The sequence below is a fragment of the Podarcis cretensis genome, assembly GCF_951804945.1.
Source record: "Podarcis cretensis genome assembly, chromosome: 1".
NCBI lineage: Eukaryota > Metazoa > Chordata > Lepidosauria > Squamata > Lacertidae > Podarcis > Podarcis cretensis.
The window spans coordinates 18,560,009-18,580,012 of NC_137170.1; the positions used below are offsets into that span (position 1 = coordinate 18,560,009).

Sequence of the window (20,004 nt, forward strand, 5' to 3'; positions counted from 1 at the left end):
TCATAGCTATTGGGGGGGGCAAGCCAGGTTTTTTGCCCTGAGTGAAAGCTCCAGAGGCATGGCATTGAGCATGGGTAGGCAAACTAAGGCCTGGGGGCCGGATCCGGCCCAATCGCCTTCTAAATCCAGCCCCCGGACAGTCCGGGAATCAACATGTTTTTACATGAGTAGAATATGTCCTTTTATTTAAAATGCATCTCTGGGTTATTTGTGGGGCATAGGAATTAGTTCATCCCCCCCCAAAAAAATATAGTCCGCCCCCCCCCAAGGTCTGAGGCACAGTGGACCGGCCTCCTGCTGAAAAAGTTTGCTGACCCCTGGCACTGAGGCTCCCAGCCTGTGTGCATGCAAATGCACATGTGTTTGTGGGTGCCAAACTGGGTCTTTGACCTGGGTGAAATAAAGCCTATAGATTTCAGAACTCTTTTATTTTTTCTTTTGCTATTGGTATATATTGAGATTAAAAGTAATTACACACACACACACACACACACACACACACACACACTTTCAGTGTGGCCCCACAGACATTCTGAAACGCATTTCGCGATGTAGCACATTCAGTCATATTGATGGCGTAGTTTCAGTCTGCAGTCTATACCATCGTAAGGCCTCAGGGTGCCAGCATCCCGAACCCTGAAGCTCTGTGGCTGAACCAGCTGGAATTCAAACCTCTGCAGAAATTTGGCCATGACTACTTTGGCCTCCATCTGTTACAAAAACAAAACGGTGAGTGGGTACGAAGCATACAGACATAAGAGCGCCAGCTGTAGAAAAAGGGCACAATCTCCAGCTAGTATATTGATAAAAGTGTGGTGGGTGGGTGCCAGCACAAAATGGCTGCCATAGGCAACAGAAAAAGCAGGTGCCAGTACTCCACACCAGTGACTGCTGTAACACACAGAAAACCAATCCTGGGCTGGATCTACAATGACCTGTTTAACGTTATTAGAATGATATTAGATATGTCGTTCTGAAACGTCACAGGGCATACTTGTTCATTAAAGCATTTTTTACCTTGTTTGTCCCCACCCGCCCACCTGTCAAGAACGCTGTCTCCCTGCTGCTGGTTGCTCTGCATCACCCTCTGCTGTCACATTTAAATAATACATTATGAATGTTAAAGGGATGTGGGTGGTGCTGTGGTCTAAAGGCAGCCCTGTTTAGGGAAGCTTTTAATGTTTAATAGACTATTGTATTTTAATATTTTGTTGGAAGCCGCACAGAGTGGCTGGGGAAACCCAGCCAGATGGGTGGGGTATAAATAATAAATTATTATTATTATTCCATACCCCTTCCTTAACGTTAAAAACCATGAATATAGATCCGTCCCTGGTGTGGGATGTCTTGGACTCTGTGCAGTTGGAAAATCTGCTGCTATAAACCCTTGTTTTATCATACCCTACCATTTCTGTTATAAATTTAACACAGCCCCCCCCCTATGCTGCAGACACTGGACAGATTGCATCAAATGCCTTAAATGCCCCTTTAAGAGTAATTGTCTTGCTTACCATTGCAAATTTCTGTCCGATACAGGAACGAGGACCCAAGGAAAATGGGAAATAGCAATAGTAATGCCTAAAATAATAATAATAATAAAAGAAAGTGGCTTAAAGTGGTTTTGTTGACATGTCCTGTGTAGTTGTTGGGATTCCTGCGTCTTTAATAGCAGCTTGGTCTGCAGAGATTAGGACAGAAAAATACTTATTTGTATGCTATAAAGTGTTCCTTGTGCTAAGTTCTCCAGATCTAGGTGCTGTTGAAGACTTCAGAGAAACCTCGACTTTTTATATCTGCTCACTTTGCAACTTTAATAAGAGTTGCACTAACTAGTATCTCTTAAGATATTGTGAAACTCATGGAGATGTCAGAAACATCTGACATTTAAATCTACATATTAAAGCCAATGAGGTACTGTCAATAAATGCACACATGCCATAAAAGTACAGGTCATTTAAAGAAGCCTTAGGTCATGAACATTTCTGGCATTTTCTACCAGGCCTCCTAAAATCCTAAGAATTACCAGTAAATGCCAGCATTCACCAGGATCCCAGTATTTACAATGAAATGCATTATCATTTATTGAATATATTAATAGACGGCTCTTTGCCAAACCCACAGGGCAATTTGCAATGCAGATAATATTAAAGCAAACAAAAAAATCTCCAAAAAAGCTAATTCTTAGGGTTTTAGGAGGCCTTGTAGGAAATGTCAGAAATGTTCATGACGTAAGGCTTCTGTACAGTGATCAGTAAGCCCTCCTTGCAGATCTCAAAGACTGGGCTGGCTGCTGCTAGCCTAGCTCTCATATAATACTAAGCCATGGTTTGTTTAACAAATCATGAGTTGATCATGAGTTGTTCTGCAGGCAAACAAACCTTGGTTTGGTTAGTCTTCCAGTTGCTCTTGCCTTGAACCTTTGTAGCTTGGTAAGTATGTAAGGTGGGTTAAAACAAAGCAGTTAAAACAAATTAAGATTTGTAAGCCAACAACAAACCATTGCTTTAAATCTGGGTTTCTTAGTAGTAAACACACCATGGTAAAAATAAACAATATAGCACATTCACCTTGGCTGGTCTCTGTTAAAACGGTCAGGGTCAAAGACAAGTGGATCATGGAAAAATTTCCCCAGACGTCCCATGACATAGGTGCAGAACTGCAAAGAGGAGAGGCACACTTCAAAAAGAGGCAAATGCATAGCTGATTGCAATGCTTTCATTACACCCAGACATATTTCCCCAGGCATTCAACTTTTACGCAAGCCCATACTGCTCAAATCACATCCATGGCATTTGCTGGATGTGTTTTCTCTTTGTTGAATCCTGGCAAAGACCCATTCATGCAGCTGGGAAAGCCCACCGGAGCAAAAATGTCATCAATTGTTTCCCGAAAGTGCAGGTAGTGGGTGTTCGTTGTATCACGACAGGAACGCTATTCCACAAAACAAGGGTAGCCACAGGGAAAGGCCTGCTCTGAGTTACTGTGGAACAGGTTTCTGAGATCTTTGAAACGTCATAGTATTATAGAGTTGGGAGAGACAATGAGGGTCATCCAGTCCAAGCCCACTGTGATGCAGGAATCTTTTGCCCAATGTTGGGTTAAAATCCCTGACTATGAGATTAAGAGCCCCATGCTCTAACTTGCAGGAGAAGCTTTTCAGCAGACCACAGTGACTACAGTTAACACCCAACCACACGAACCACACGCCTTCTGAATAGTTTCTATCCAAGTGCTCTGATTGCACTAAACAATGATCTCAGGGCCAGTTGTAAGAAATAGCAAGCAGTGAGTAGTAAGGAATGAGATAGGTTTTAGGTTATGCTATGCTTCTAATAGGTTGTGTTATATTCTGGATTATGTATGTTTTAATAGATTATGTCTGAATAGGATGAGAGTGTTGGAGATACGTGCAAATGTGTATGTGAATCCGGTCTTGGGTGTTTTGATTTTCGTTGTTGTGTATACTGTGTATATACGGACAATGACAATAAATTTATCTAATCAACAAGTGCAATACTCCTGTAACAGTTATTGCCTGACCATCACCATTCTACCGAGATATGACATGCATATATCCTAAGAATAAAATGGAACAACCAGTGTTGTTCTTTTAATACAGAGAAGGTATCAGTGATGCCATTAGACAGGTTTGGTATTGAAGGCCATTGTGTTCGAGATAACCACTCATGGCCATATCCATTCAACAGACTCACAATCAGGGAGGTGTTTTCTGGAATTCTGATTCCTTCAATGACGTTTTCCTTTCCCGACAAGCGCAGAGTGGCTGCAGCCGGCGGATACAACCGCAAGACTTCTTTGAGAACCTGAGAGGTTGAAAATTGATTTATATATTTATAAGACATACTTGTTGACCGCCATTTTGTTTTGTTTTGTTTGGAAGTAGTTTACAAAACTTAAAATAATAAAAATTCAAAAATTAACATGGATTACCAGATGACTACTATGGAACAATTTTTCTTAATTGTCTGCATAACTATCTGGTGGCCAGACCCAGTGTGTATTTACCAGGGTTTGTCAAACTTGGGTATCCAGCTGTTTTTGGACTACAGTTTCCATCATGCCTAACCACTGGTTCTGCTTGTGAGGGATGATGGGAAACTGATTTAAACCATGTGCTAGACCTTGTTAATCATTTACGGTAATTAAGTCAAGCGTAAAAGCAGGTAATTTTCTTTTGAGTGTTAGCCTGGGGATGGGCCATTTAGGTGACACAAAGGATGAAGGGCAAATCTCATTTCCAGGTGTGTGGGTTTGGTCCCTCCCTCAACGGAGGGTTTAGTTTAAAAGACAATGCCAGTATTTTAGGGGAAGTTAGAGTTTAGAATGGCAGTAAGGGGTAAAGGGGCAGAGTTCATAAGTGGTGTGCTGGTAAGAGAGTCAAATCAGCATGCTGATGTCTGTTTTGGATCCAATGTTGTGGCTAGGGCAGAAGCCAGAATCTCTTGGAATGTAATGCTGGAAATCCCTCCATGGTAGACTCAGGTTGTATATTTGTGTAAATAAACCATATATCATAATGACGCCACAGTTTCCGCTGTGCCTCATTGTCCAAAAGGAAACATAGACACTGGGTCAAAGAGCGCCTGCAACCCTTGGAATCTCACACGGATAACCGAGCTAGGAGTGGTGTGGAACAATATATGCATCTCAACTTTCCATCTCAGTCACACCTTGGATGTCATTCAGCAACCTAACTGCCCAATTCTGCGCCAGTTCCCAGGCTAGCCTCAAGGGAAGCCCCACATATCCATGCTGAAAATTTTGACTAATAAGAGGTATCACATTGTGTTAACATTGCTGCTCAGATTTCACACAACAGTTACAAGTTACCAAGAACTAGGCTTTAAGTTTCATTTGGAAACCAACTTGTTATTCTTTCCAGCTGCCCTAAGGCATAGCAAGGACTATGCGGAAGAGCTCTAGGTTATCTGTGGCTTTGTTATTCACTTGTACCTGTGATAAGTATTTGAGATTCCCAATATCTTCATAGACAATGTCTCTGTTCATACCAATGACCTTGTCTACTTCATCCTGAAGCCTAAGAAGGAAAAACAGGAGAATCTTTAGTCAAATAATGACCACTGATCATTTCTGCTAAAAGGTAAGATTTCTGTATTTCAAAAGATCAGGATTTATTGTCCTTATATTGGCAAAATGGTCAATGGTTCCACTGTGACTGGACTGATGGACTGAGGTCCAAGGGACTACACTTAAGGTGAAGACACGGCTTACATTTGGAGAGTGGTAGAGTCATTTTGGAAGAGCAGATTCAGTAAAAACATACGTTTCACACCCCGCTTGCAAGAGTTTAACTGGGGAAAGAATGGTCGCCAGATAGACAGACAGACAGATACAGTAGTCTAAAAATGAACTGGACTGCTGCATAATATCGGCTATATCTTTTAAAAGAGACTACTCATATTTTCTTGCAATTGATATTATCAGCAGCTGTTCCTTTCTTACAAGGAAAATAGCTATCTGGAGGCAATAAACATTCATATAATCACGGGAATCAGATGGGCAAATGGCAACTGGGCTTTAAAAGATAAAGAACTACGCAACTTTTAGAAGACATCTGAAGGCAGCCCTGCATCGGGAAGTTTTTAATGTTTGACATATTATTTTTTTATATTTTGCTGGAAGCAGCCCAGAGTAGCTGGGGATGGTGATTGTACTGTTTTGAGTATGCAAGGTCTTAGGGGTCATTTTTGTACAAATGGTCCCAACCATCTTTTGGTACTTGCTCATATGGATAAAAGTTAGCATGGATAAAACAAAGCAATCCCAGATGCAAAGTCAATAGCCATTCTCAAGACTGTAATGTAAAGGCTGGGAAAAGGTATTACTGTGATTAATTGCAGATGATGATAACCATGACCTGGTCCATACATTCCAGGTGTCCATATGAACAAGTATTTAAACATGGCCAGGACTATTCCTATGTACAAAACAACAACAACAACATGGTGTGAACTATTCTCCTCTGCACAGCCCCACAAGTCAGAAACCTTTAAAAAAATAAAAACAAGACATTGCAATCTGCTGAAACTATAATCACAGACATGTTAAGGAAACAATGAAAAGGAGACGAAGCAGACAAGGCTGTTTACCAACTTTGCAACAATCTCAGGGTGCCGTCCCAACTCCATTATGGTGAATGACAACAGATTAGCAGTGGTTTCATGACCTGCAGGATAGAGAATCTAATTGGGTAGGGCAGGGAGATAGGAATAAAACTAAACATCACAATTTCAGAAACTTGAGTAGTTTGGTGTGGAAGTGTTCCTCGCTATTTACCTCTCAAGTCAGCTATCTTCTGGCTATGTTGTAGTTGGAATAAAATGCTACTCTTTTCTTAAGAGCTCAGTGCACTCTTTGAAACAGCTCTGCTTCTCATTTAAGCAATAAAGTAGGCGGCAGCATTGATGGTGGGGGTGGCTCTCCAGCTGTGGCCACCACCCTTCCCACCATGGGTGCACACGTTCACTTAGCAAATAAATGCAAAGAGTTTTGGTTCCTGCTCATCAGTTGATGAGCAGGGATTAAATCCCTGCTGCCTTGCCTGCATGATCCTGTTCCTTGCTAGGAACAAGGTGCACAACCAATGCAGGATGTAATAACTCTGTCCTCCCAGCCATCAGGTTATGTCACTAGTTAGGACAACTCATGGAGAGATGGGCGCTGTCTGGGCAAAATGGCTGCACAGGCCAAATTAGACCACTTGGTGTGTCAATATTGGCCTGTAGACTGAAGGTTCCCCCATCTAGGGAAAGTAGCTGCTCAATATAATCCAGCTAGTTCAATTGGGCCCAAGTGAATGTTTTATGAACTGCTTTGTGTGTGATCTGTCTGAAAACGCAGCCCACAAATAGAGGGCCCACACTGCAGATGAAAAGGCAACTAATCGGCATATACATTGGTTGGACATGTAAAAAGCCCATTTCTGCCTGCAGAACTTCCTCGGTCCATGGGGTGTGTGTGTGACGGTATATTTCATTTCAAAAAGCAAAACATCTACCAACCTGCAAAGAAGAAGTTGACAAAATTGTCCAGCAAATTTTCTTCGTCATAGTTCCCTTCCTGATCTGTCGAGACAGACAGTAAAGCACAAGATTGAGACACCTCTTTGAAGGTGGGCAAATTCCAAGACATTCCAAAAATACAATATAGATATTATATAGATGGGGAGATGTGACCTCAATAGTCAAGCAAACGTCGCAGGAACCAAAAAAACACACCTAAAACAACAACAACAACCCCCCCACCTCATCAGAAATACCAGAATTATGCAATAAATAGTCCTGCTTATTAAGAACCAGTATATCGAAGATCAAACCTATCCATTCTGAAGGAAATCAGCCCTGAGTGCTCACTGGAAGGACAGATCCTGAAGCTGAGACGCCAATACTTTGGCCACCTCATGAGAAGAGAAGACTCCCTGGAAAAGACCCTGATGTTGGGAAAGATGGAGGGCACAAGGAGAAGGGGACAACAGAGGACGAGATGGTTGGATAGTGTCTTCGAAGCTACCATCATGAGTTTGACCAAACTGCGGGAGGCGGTGGAAGACAGGAGTGCCAGGCATGCTCCTGTCCATGGGGTCATGAAAAGTCGGACACGACTAAACAACAAACAAAAAAAATCTGGATCCCAATACCCTAGGGGCTACAGCAAAGCAACCCCAGAGCATTTCATAATTGGAACTGCTTAAGACTATCTTACATTGTGTATATTACCTTGCATTTTCAGTATCTGAGTGAGAATATCCAATGGGATCTCTTCTCCATTCTTCATGGCCTTCTGCCTCTGGTCAATGCACTCTTTTCCAGTATTTCGCAGCAACCTTACGCTTTCCTGAATCTCTTTAACTACTTTCCTGTTCCACGGCAAATACTGCACAAATAATAGGCATTGTCATGAGAATGCCAGCATAAAACATAAACGCAGCACAGGAAGAGTTCAGGGATTTTATTTACATTAATAGAAAAATAAATTACATGGTTTTGTATGTATTTTGGCATTTTATGCATGATGCCTTGCTGCTATATTTCTTGATTATAGTTTAGTAATGATTTGTTGTAAGTGTTAAGATTGAATTTCTGGTTAATTATTATTTGCTGGTGTTCAATTTCGTTGTTTACTACTATGGGATTATTGAATATTACTTTATTTGATATAAGTTGCTTATTTTCAAAGTTATTTTTTTATTATGACTTTTTTGTATTGAATCAGCTTGTTAGATGGTGTGTGATCTCTGTTGAATATTTTGTTGCCTTTTCAGCTTGTAGACTGCCTTGTGTATAGCAATATAGAAAGGGGCTTTACAAATTAAAAGTGAAATGAAAAATTAAGAAGCAAAAGGAGGGTTTCATAGTGATATCGTCCAAGATACCAGGGTCCCAATGTCACGGTCCCCATTTTGAGACTCCTGGAACGTTCAACCACTCCTGCAAAAGAAGTCCAATCTCAGAATTTCACATTACCCCCTCCCCCCATTCTGAATTAGCTTGGGAGGCAATAACTTCAGCATCGGACAGGGAGAGTGTTTGAGAAAAGCCTGCACTGACCTCAAAAAAAGGAACGCGGGAAGTGCTCAGTCCTTTTGTAACCATAAGTATAGCATGAGGGAAAGGAGTCCGGTCATTATGCAAGCTCTTCAATTCTAGGCCAAAAGCCACCTGATGAGCATTAAGAAAAAACAGAAGATTTGTCAAAGTTCTGAGTGTTACTTAGAGCTGTCAGTTCTATTTCATGCCAACTGAGGCCGTTACATTCCCTGATTTTGCAGAAGAGACAGGTGGTTCCATTTGCTAAGAGGAGGGCCTCCAAAGTTCAGGTTTTGATCATTAATAACCTAAACAATCTGAGGCCAGGATATCCGAAGGATTCTCAGCCTTTTCCTCTTGCATTCCTTTATTAAACTTACGCTTTGCACTTTGTGTTTGGCTGTGGCCCAGTGTGTTGGCATCTGTGTTAAGAGGCGTCCCCTGCTCCTTAATGGGAATGAGAAATTCATCCGGCGAGTACCTTTGCAATGATGTCCAACGTCACGCGTCTCAGCAGGCTCATCACATCCACTCCATTTGCTCCAGTGCCTTTTTTCTCCAACACCTCCATAAGCTCTTCTGCTACTTCATTAAAAGTTCCCATCAACCCCATCAAGTAACTGGGCAATCAAGAAAGTGATACAAATGTCAATGAAACAAAAATATAATTGCAGGCTGGAGCCATCCATTGTGAACAAAATGCATGTACAAGTTTCCCCCAAGTATGCACATCCACATACCTTCCTACACACACACACACACACACACACACACACGTATGACACTCAGGAGTACAAGCACACACGTTAACACACTGTTCATTCTGTACAAAACAGATCTGGTGATGGCAATGAGAAGAAGGATATCCCTTAGCCCTCCTACCCACCCATAGAACCCATAGTCCGACCACCTGCAAGGCAGGAATCTCAGCTAAAGCATCCATGACAGATGGCCATCCAACCTCTGCTTAAAAACGCCCAAGGAAGGAGAGTCCACCACCTCTCGTGGGAGTCTGTTCCACTGATTAACAGGTCTTACTGTCAGAAAGTTCTTCCTGATGTTTAGTTGGAATCGCCTTTCTTGTAACTTAAAGCCATTGGTTAAGGTCTTACCCTTCAGAGCAGGAGAATACAGTGGTACCTCGGGTTAAGTACTTAATTTGTTCCAGAGTTCTGTTCTTAACCAGAAACTGTTCTTAACCTGAAGCACCACTTTAGCTAATGGGGCCTCCTGCTGCTGCCGCGCCACCAGAGCACGATGTCTGTTCTCATCCTGAAGCAAAGTTCTTAACCTGAAACACTATTTCTGGGTTAGTGGAGTCTGTAACCTGAAGCATACGTAACCCGAGGTACCACTGTGTATATACCGAGAGCAGTGCCCAATTTACGTATAAGCTAAACAAGCTATAACTTAGGACCCCACTCTCTTGGGGGCCCCAAAAATATTTGAAGGGGAAAAAACTGGATGTACATTTCCAAAATATAAGATAAAAAACAAATAAAATAAAACCTACATACAGCAACAGTGTTTTGTGTTGTGCAGGTTTCGATTTTGTTATATGCAAATGGCTTTGGATACCTATTAAGTCCATAAATTACCATATAGCATATATTCAACACAAAAAAAACAGCAACAATTTGTTGTTGACAAAGGACAGCTGGACATATAAAGGGCCCCATTACCTCCAGTAGCTTAGGGCCTCATTAAACCTAAATCCGGCCCTGACCGAAACACACATTCCTGAACTTTTTCCCTGCCATTGATTTGTAGCTCATAGAGTTTTTCACAAGGGGGGTGGGAAGGGAAAAAAATGACACTCCTCCATTGTCCTGAAACCATCCTACACCGTGCAATTATGGAATTGTAGAGTTGGAGTCATCTAGTCAACCCCCTGCAATGCAGGAAATGCAATACAGGAAATGCATTTAATTGTTCCTAGCAACTCACTGGTACTTAATAAGCCATTTCTTGGCTTTATTTGTTTCTCAGTTAACAAAGTAATATATTCCTGAATTATCAAGGGAGTCTCACGTACATGCAGAATGTGCTACCTTTCGGTTTTGGTTGGCCCTCTCGCTTCCAGACTATAGCTATGAGTCCATCTGTGTTTGGCATTATGGGGAATTATGGTCACCTAATTTTAAGAAGCGTTTCAGAAAGGGACTGTGCAGTGGTCCTGAGACAAGCCTTCCGGGTTCAAGCTTCATACATGGAAACAAACAGAGAGACGATCAAGCAGAGATACAAAGGCTGCAAACAGAACGGCACAATCCATAACGTCTAAAGAGTTTAGAAGGCCCTCAGCACTTTCAGAAGAATTACGACAGCACTATCAACACATAGAGGCATGGACACAGAGGGTACTTTATTACAGTGTACATTTTGGAACTCCCTTCCGTTACGGATTACACAGGTGCTGCCCATATTGGCTTAAAGGGCATTTTAATGTGATTTTTTCCCTCACAGTGCAGATTTGAAGTTGTTCTTAATAATGAAATAGCTTTACTGTGTAAAATAGTTTGGAATGAATGAAATAAATAAAGGAATGAAATAAATAAAGCTTATGAGGGGAGAATGTTCCAGGGAACCACCCTGCCAAGAGCATAAAAGGTAAAGGTAAAGGTACCCCTGCCCGTACGGGCCAGTCTTGACAGACTCTGGGGTTGTGCGCCCATCTCACTTAAGAGGCCAGGGGCCAGCGCTGTCCGGAGACACTTCCGGGTCACGTGGCCAGCGTGACATCGCTGCTCTGGCCAGAGCCAGAGCCAGAGCCGCACACGGAAACGCTGTTTACCTTCCCGCTGGTAAGCGGTCCCTATTTATCTACTTGCACCCGGAGGTGCTTTCGAACTGCTAGGTTGGCAGGCGCTGGGACCGAGCAGCGGGAGCGCACCCCGCCGCAGGGATTCGAACCGCCGACCTTTCGATCGGCAAGCCCTAGGCGCTGAGGTTTTTACCCACAGCGCCACCCGCGTCCCGACCAACAGCAAAGCTGTCAACATTTTCCCTTTTTTAAGGGAAATTCCCTTATTTTGAATAGGATTCCTTGCAAGAAAAGGGAAAAGAAAAGGGAAAAGTTGACAGCTATGGCTAAGAGGCTGCTCTTTCATAAAACTGTGCTATAACTCTTGCACATTTGCATGACACAGCATCAACTGAAATGATTTATCTCTGGAAAACATGCATTGGGGCTGTTTTTTCCTCTGACAGTCACTTGTGATAGATAGCCCTCGGGCTTTCAGCCATTTGCGATAGATAGCCCTCGGGCTTTCAGTTACACCAACTTTGGAATGAAATTAATCCTGATCCACATAGTACATTCTACCCTTATTTTACACAAGTCAACAAACACAGTTTTTGGAGTGCCACCGTGACCACCCGCTGCTTTCCTCCCTCAGAACTGGCCCACCCTGCGCTGGGTTTGGATCCCAACCAGCATAATTACAAGGATGTAACAAAAAAAGTCTCTGGACATTGTCACAAGGAACAAAGGAACACTGAACCGAAGGGAATATTTGTTTCTCACAGTAAACCCGTTCAGAATGGGCTGTACTTTTAGCAAGACAGACTGAGGCCAACAGAATCTCCTGAAGAGAAACAGGCAGCCTATTTCAAACCATTGTTTTTGCCTCACGTTGGCTTGAAGGCCGGGTCCATGATTCTCCTCTGGTTGTGCCAATGGTTGTAGTCAAGAACAGCCGACAAGCCCTGCCCTAGAAATCTGAAAAAGGCAGCAACAGAAAGATAGCATTATTTTATGCCTGGTTCAGAGGTCATGGTTCTATTCCTCTCCCCCTCTGGGAATGCTCTAGTTTGCTTCTAAAGGCCATGGGGTTGTTTGTTTGTTTGTTTAACTTGGTTCTTTCTTTAAACAATTTTTTTTATACATTTCACTGATACAGTCATTTCAACATTTCAAAACTTGACTTCCTTCCCCCTCTTTCTGCAGTTCCTTAATTTTTTGATATCTGCTGCATATCCAAATTACAGTGGTACCTCGGGTTAAGTACTTAATTCATTCTGGAGGTCCGTTTTTAACCTGAAACTGTTCTTAACCTGAAGCACCACTTTAGCTAATGGGGTCTCCTGCTGCCGCTGCGCCGTGACGGCACAATTTCTGTTCTCATCCTGGGGCAAAGTTCTTAACCCGAGGTACTATTTCTGGGTTAGCGGAGACTGTAACCTGAAGCGTCTGTAACCTGAAGCGTATGTAACCCGAGGTACCACTGTAACTGAATTTGCTCATTTATTCATCTTCTTTAAATACATACTCTTATGAAACTGCAGGTTATTGCAATAATCCTGCCAAAGTCTTTATTTGTTTGCAATTTATCTGTAAATATTCAATAAACCATTTCCATTCTTTTATAAAAAGTTTGTTATCTTGATTTCTTATTCTTCCGGTAAGTTTTGCCATTTCTGCATATTCCATAAGTTTTTGTACCCATTCTTCCTTTGCTGGGTCTTTTTTTTAACTTGGTTCTGATAGCTATTCAAGGTGTGTATGAGGATGATAAACATGCCACAGGCTCATGCTGGCTTGCCTTCCCAATTCCTAGTAATTTTTATTGCAGCCTGATACAGTATCTGAATTAAGCAAGAGTGTTTCATGTTAACCTCGTGCTAGTAGCTTTGACTCACTTTCTGAAAACAGATAGCCTTGGCTGATTATTGGATTGTTTTACCCCATATGTTAAGGGACGCGGGTGGTGCTGTGGATTAAACCACAGAGCCTAGGACTTGCTGATCAGAAGGTTGGCGGTTCGAATCCCCGCGACGGGGTGAGCTCCCGTTGCTCGGTCCCTGCTCCTGCCAACCTAGCAGTTCAAAAGCATGTCAAAGTGCAAGTAGATAAATAAGTACTGCTCGGGCAGGAAGATAAATGGCATTTCCGTGCGCTGCTCTGGTTTGCCAGAAGCAGCTTAGTCCTGCTGGCCACATGACCCGGAAGCTGTACGCCGGCTCCCTCGGCCAATAAAGCGAGATGAGCGCCGCAACCCCAGAGTTGATCACGACTGGACCTAATGGTCAGGGGTCCCTTTACCTTTACCTTTACCCCATATGTTACTTACCTTACGCCATACATATCATGAAGACCACGGTATACCATGGGGTCCTTTGGGTATTCTGGTGATGTCAAGTACACCTAAGATGAAATCTGTTCAGTCAATGTTCCAGTACGTACCTTTAATATTATATAAAGTACTATCACACAGACAAAAAAAAAAAAAAAAAAGGGAAAAGAGCTATAGATTTTCAAGGGAATATTTTAAAAAACAAACGTTTAGTGTCAAGAATGCTAGCCTCTGGTTAAGCTTCATTTTGGGACAGGGTTGATGCAATCCCATCTAGATTAGCTTTAAAGTGGCCAAGCTGTGGCTCTCCAGAGCTTGTTGGTCTCCAGTTCCCATTAGCGCCAGCCAGCATGGCATTTTTTTCTTGGATACTACCATTTCAGAGAGAGAAATACACTTCCTATTTAGGTTACATGCAATATTATTGTATTGTACAGGTAGCAACCATTTTAGGCATGGGCAACTGACATGCAACCGTTGATGCATGGGTCCTTTTCGACCCCGAAGAGGGAGGAATGGGGACGGAATGGGACAGGCTTCTGTGTGCTCGGCCAATGCACACTTTGACCTGGAACACAACTCCCGTGGAAATAGGGGATTTGCTTGTATTGTATTGGGAAACACTTGCCTGTGAGCGCTCCAATTGGAGAACAGCCTTTAAAAGCTATCAAGGGCTTTGAAGACACTCGAACTCAGGATGCAAGGGAGAAACGCGCTAAGAGGAAGGCACGTTTGGCAAACCCTCACTGTGATCAACTCCCACCTGGAAACCAATGTCCCCACTGTGGAAGGATGTGTGGATCCAGAATTGGCCTCCACAGTCACTTATGGACTCATTGTTAAAACCGTGTTTATGGAAGATAATCTTACTTAGCTACGAGTGATCAACAAAGATTGCATTGCATTAAAATACCAAATATTGTAGTTATTTTTAGGATAGTGAGGGCCTAAACTGGAAGCACTTTCCCTGAACTTAGTCAAAACATACCTATTCCTCTGCTGTGGAGACGTACTTGTAGATTGTTCTACAATAATAATATAATAATAATAATTTATTATTTATATCCCGCCCATCTGGCTGGGCCTTCCCAGCCATAAAAACCAAAAATACAGTAAAATCACACGTTAAAAACTTCCCTGAACAGGGCTGCCTTAAGATGTCTTCTGAATGTCAGGTAGTTGTTTATCGCTTTGACATCTGCTGGAAGGGCGTTCCACAGGGTGGGCGCCACTACCGAGAAGGCCCTCTGCCTGGTTCCCTGTAGCTTTGCTTCTCGCAATGAGGGAACCGCCAGAAGGCCCTCAGCGCTGGACCTCAGCGTCCGGGCAGAATGATGGGGGTGGAGACGCTCCTTCAGGTATACTGGACCGAGACCGTTTAGGGCTTTAAAGGTCAGCACCAACACTTTGAATTGTGCTCGGAAACATACTGGGAGCCAATGTAGGTCTTTCAAGACCGGTGGGCGGCCGCTCCCAGTCACCAGTCTAGCTGCCGCATTCTGGATTAGTTGTAGTTTCCGAGTCACCTTCAAAGGTAGCCCCACGTAGAGTGCATTGCAGTAGTCCAAGCGGGAGATAACCAGAGCATGCACCACTCTGGCGAGACAGTCCGCAGGCAGATAGGGTCTCAGCCTACGTACCAGATGGAGCTGGTAAACAGCTGCCCTGGACACAGATTTGACCTGTGCCTCCATGGACAGCTGTGAGTCCAAAATGACTCCCAGGCTGCGCACCTGGTCCTTCAGGGGCACAGTTACCCCATTCAGAACCAGGGAATCCTCCACACCTGCCCGCCTCCTGTCCCCCAGAAACAGTACTTCTGTCTTGTCAGGATTCAACCTCAATCTGTTAGCCGCCATCCATCCTCCAACCGCCTCCAGACACTCACACAGGACCTTCACTGCCCTCACTGGTTCTGATTTAAAAGAGAGGTAGAGCTGGGTATCATCTGCATACTGATGAACACCCAGCCCAAACCTCCTGATGATCTCTCCCAGCGGCTGCATGTAGATGTTGAAAAGCATGGGGGAGAGGACAGAACCCTGAGGCACCCCACAAATGAGAGCCCAGGGGTCTGAACACTCATCCCCCACCACCACTTTCTGAACACGGCCCAGGAGGAAGGAGCGGAACCACTGTAGGACAGTGCCCCCAGCTCCCAGCCCCTCAAGACAGTCCAGAAGGATGTTATGGTCGATGGTATCAAACGCCGCTGAGAGATCCAGCAGAACTAGGAAACAGCTCTCACCTTTGTCCCTAGCCCGCCGGAGATCATCAACCAGTGCGACCAAGGCAGTTTCAGTCCCATGATGAGGCCTGAATCCCGACTGGAAGGGATCCAAATGGTCCGCTTCTTCCAGGCGTGCCTGGAGTTGTTCGGCAACCGCTCGCTCTATCACCTTGCCCAAGAATGGAAGATTTGAGACTGGGCGATAGTTGGCCATTGTGGCCGCATCTAAAGATGCTTTTTTAAGAAGCGGTTTAATAACTGCCTCTTTCAGCGGGTCTGGGAAGGCTCCCTCACGGAGGGAAGCATTCACCACCCCACGAAGCCCATCGCCCAGTCCTTCCCGGCTAGCTTTTATAAGCCAGGATGGGCAAGGATCCAGGAGACAGGTGGTTGGTTTCGCTCGTCCAAGCAGCCTGTCCACATCCTCGGAGGTAACAGATTGGAATTGATCCCACTCAACTTGACTAGACAGAACTCTAGCACTCTCCCGCCCTGGCCCTGCTCCCACGGTGGAGTCTACTTCTTCCCGAATCTGAGCGATTTTATCTGCAAAAAACTTTGCAAAATCATTGCAGGAGAACATGTGGCCCGTACTGGGCCCCGATGTTACAGGTGGTTCCGCTAAATTGTGAACCACCTGAAAAAGTCTCCTGCTGCTGTTTTCTGCAGATGCAATAGAGGTGGTGAAGAAATTCTTCTTCGCCGTCGCTATCGCCACTTGGTAGGCTCGACGTTGAGCTCTAACCTGTGTCCGATCAGATTCGGAATGAGTTATCCGCCACCGGCGCTCTAGCCGTCTCAAAGATTGTTTCATACAAGTTTAAAGCAGAAGCTGTACACAGTTCAGGCTAGTTCATGTCCCCCCCTCCACTCAAAAGAGCCAGCCACCCCTGGAATAATTTTGAATTGGATAACCTCGGGTTACTTTAAAAAATCAAAACACAATTAAAAGGGAAGAATGCATAAATGTTAATGCTTTAAAAACATTTTTTGGCCTTTTTAAAAAAAAACAGTCAACAGCCTGACTGAAGCATGTGAGGAACAATTCCAATAGCCAAAATAGCATTTGATTTGCTCATTTACACATCCGCCATTTCAGTTGTGAAAAAGGGCTCCATTTTCTCTTTTTATACTACGTTCGCTTTCAGTCTTAGGAGAGATAATGTTTCATAGCGTACCTTTACTCCTTCAGGGGCTGATACTAATAATGCAACTTTGTGAAAGGCATTTAAACGCAGGACTGGTCCATATTCCTCGGCCCTATGAAGACAAAAAGTGACCACTGAATAATAACCCAGGGATGCACTCCTGCTGCCGTCACCACCAGAGGAGAAAGGAGAAGCAGCTGCTGCGGCTTCCAAGTTCTAGCGAGATTGTGCAACAGGGGCTTCTTGCAAGAACCCAGGAGCCTCAGTTGTGCAACGCCAGTAAGAGAGGCTTTGGCTGGGGCAACAAGGGAATGTGGACATTGGGCAGTGGGCAGCTCATGCCTTCCCCTTTCACCTCAGACAGCAAAATTGAACAGTCCATGGTCCACCCCTGAGCGTGTGAGTTGTCAGACTGTGTGCTACATGGTGTCTTATATGGTTTACCATGTACTTACGTATCTGTGCACAGCCAAGATGCAGACCCGCAAGCACTAATGAGAGGTTTAGCTTTTAACTAAAGGCTCAGGGGAGGGCCCTGTATAGCAATTCTAGTGCATCTTTTAAAAGCACCCCCAAAAGCAAACAGGAAATTGGAAACTAAAAAGAGGGACTGGAAAAATAAATCAGCCAGCAGTCTTAACTACATTGGTCTAGTAAATGCAGTGCAGAGCCTCTCGTTTCGAGCTGTCTGAATACGCAAAATAACTTACCACTGCTTAAAGAGATCGTAATAAACTTCCTGCTTTTTAATCATTCCCCAAACGAGTGGCAGGTGACCGAAGAAAAAGCTGCAACGTTAAGATAAGTCAGGCATGACTTGATGAAAACCTTTGGGGCTCCTTACAGGAGTCGAACACCAAGGTCAAAGTAAGCAGGAATTCCTATGCAACCTCAACAACCAATTTCACAATACAATGCATGTCTTATAACAAGGAACATAATGACCCAAGGGAAGCTATATACACACTGAGAAAGCCACAGTAAAGATATGTATCCCCAGGGGCCATCAAAACATCCACAAAAGAACATGTATCCCCAGAAACTATCAGAGACTCAAAATGCATGCACACAGGGGAGGGGGGGGGATGAGGATGATATGTTTTTGATAAATTGTTATGTTGAAATTTCCAATAAAAACTATTTTTAAAAAAATGCATGCACACGGAGCATGAGGAGGAGGAATGGTGTTGTTTTTCCCCCTCCTGTGTATTGCTGGGGTCATTCATGCATGGGCTGGAGAAGTTCTGTGTCAGTAATCCTTGCAACAAACCAGTATGATAGGCCAGGACTCTTATTCTTTTGTTGCAAATATGGGGCTGAGCCTGACAGAATAGTGACTGGCCCAAAGGCGCCAGGAGAGTGTATGGCACCAGAACTTCCCAGCTTGTAGTTCACACCGTAAATCACAATGCTTCACAAGTGACAGAAGACAGGGAAACAGGGCCGGCCCTAACATTAGGGTCACGGTCCACACCATATGTTGAGCACACGTTGAAAGCACATGGCTTCCTCCAAAGAATTCTGGGAATGCACAGCTGCAATTCCCAGAATCCTTAACAAACTAGTTCCCATGATCCTTTAGGGAAAGGAACATTGCTTTAAATGCATGGTCCGGATGTGGCCACAATCCTGGAGGTGGGAAAGCCAACCTAAATAGACCCCTTTCAACACATACACACACAACTAGCCTAATGAAAACCCATCATGTTCTGTAGCCAGATGTGTCAGCTGGCAAAGGAGGAAAATGTGGGGTGGGGAGAGTGGAATTGCCTACCTGAGGAACCCTAAATAAGGGCACTCTTGTTGACCATTGCCACCTTGGTTGGGACTGACAGCAGCCAATGTCCAACAACATATGAAAATTGGAAATTGCTTAGGAAACACTCATCGGTTTTTGTTTTTTTTTTTAATTTTATGCCCATTGTAGCAATTTAAACGCACTGTTTCTGGAAGTTGTACAACTTTCAATTCTACTTTTCTTGCTTCTTTTTACCGCTCATTTTATCGCATTGCAATTTGAAATGAAATTGTGACCCAACACGAGAAATAAAAAGGAGCCCTAAAAGCACAGGTAGAAACCGGTATGATCATTTTAATGCAACCACACAACTGCAGACCACCTGAAGGAAGCCCACGGACCCCAATTAGGGAACTCCTGTAAGCAGCCCATCCCCACAATGCGCCCTCCCTCCTCCCACCGAGCACCTCCTCCTGCCGGTCACTTACCTCGCCCTGGGGGGGCCAGGGATGTGGTCATATTTCATGTGGACTGATTTGATGTAGCAGCAATAAAACACAAAGACAGCGAGGAGGGCCACGAGCAAAGGGTGCAGCAAGCCCCAGATCGCCGCTAGAGCCCCCATGGCAGCCGGGCAGTTCCGAAAGCAGCCGCCTCAATACCGCCGGCTGATGCCCTCGCTCCTCTTTTGCTTTGGCAAGGGGAAGAGCCCTTCCGATGTGGGAGGGCGCACGCTGGAGCAGGAGGGTCCTTTGCGTAAAGAGGCCGCCCTAAATCACGAGAGGAAATCCTAAACGAGTTGCAGGACCAAATTCTCCATTCAGCAATTTCCCGGGGCGCGCGGCTGGACGCGCATCCTTCCTTCCACCTTGGCACCTGCCCTGTGGAACGCCCTCCCACCAGATGTCAAAGAGAAGAACAACTACAGACTTTTAGAAGACATCTGAAGGCAGCCCTGTTTAGGGAAGCTTTTCAGACCACTGTATCTTAATACTTTGTTGGAGGCCGCCCAGAGTGGCTGGGGAAACCCAGCCAGATGGGCGGGGTATTAATAATAATAATAATAATAATAATAAAAAAAAAAAAAAAGACTCTCAGTCCCAGTTCAGTCCGATGTGAGCACCACTTGCACAAAACTGACCGGGTTTTTATTTCTTTCCTAGGGGAAACCGTTATGGATGCTTGGGAATGCGCCTCTCCAGCTGAGTTAGCAATTGCGCGCGGGCTGTATCTTTAAAGGGAAAGG

General features: G+C 44.2%; 1 protein-coding gene across 1 annotated transcript; it reads right to left on the reverse strand.

The window, feature by feature from the left end:
* On the reverse strand, nt 1–19,589 carry LOC307200299 (cholesterol 24-hydroxylase-like). Its single transcript, XM_079948807.1, has 15 exons — nt 19,247–19,589; nt 17,731–17,808; nt 17,051–17,132; nt 13,640–13,713; nt 12,202–12,288; nt 9,049–9,187; nt 8,589–8,699; nt 7,758–7,914; nt 7,044–7,106; nt 6,136–6,208; nt 4,975–5,059; nt 3,714–3,824; nt 2,568–2,656; nt 1,512–1,578; nt 1–710 (listed from the first exon to the last, which is right to left on the reverse strand). The coding sequence occupies exons 1-15, from the start codon at nt 19,381–19,383 to the stop codon at nt 561–563; spliced, it is 1,503 nt and encodes a 500-aa protein (XP_079804933.1). The 5' UTR covers nt 19,384–19,589; the 3' UTR covers nt 1–560.
* Between the last annotated feature and the right edge of the window lie 415 nt (nt 19,590–20,004).

Coding starts and splice junctions, on each gene's coding strand:
- LOC307200299 (XM_079948807.1), bottom strand. CDS start 19,383: ATGGGGGCTCTAGCGGCGATCTGGGGCTTGCTGCACCCTTTGCTCGTG. Junction 12,289..13,639: donor CATGATATGTATGGCGTAAG/GTAAGTAACATA, acceptor TGCCTTTTTCAG/ATTTCTAGGGCAGGGCTTGT. Junction 9,188..12,201: donor GACCCGGCCTTCAAGCCAAC/GTGAGGCAAAAA, acceptor TTGATTGCCCAG/TTACTTGATGGGGTTGATGG.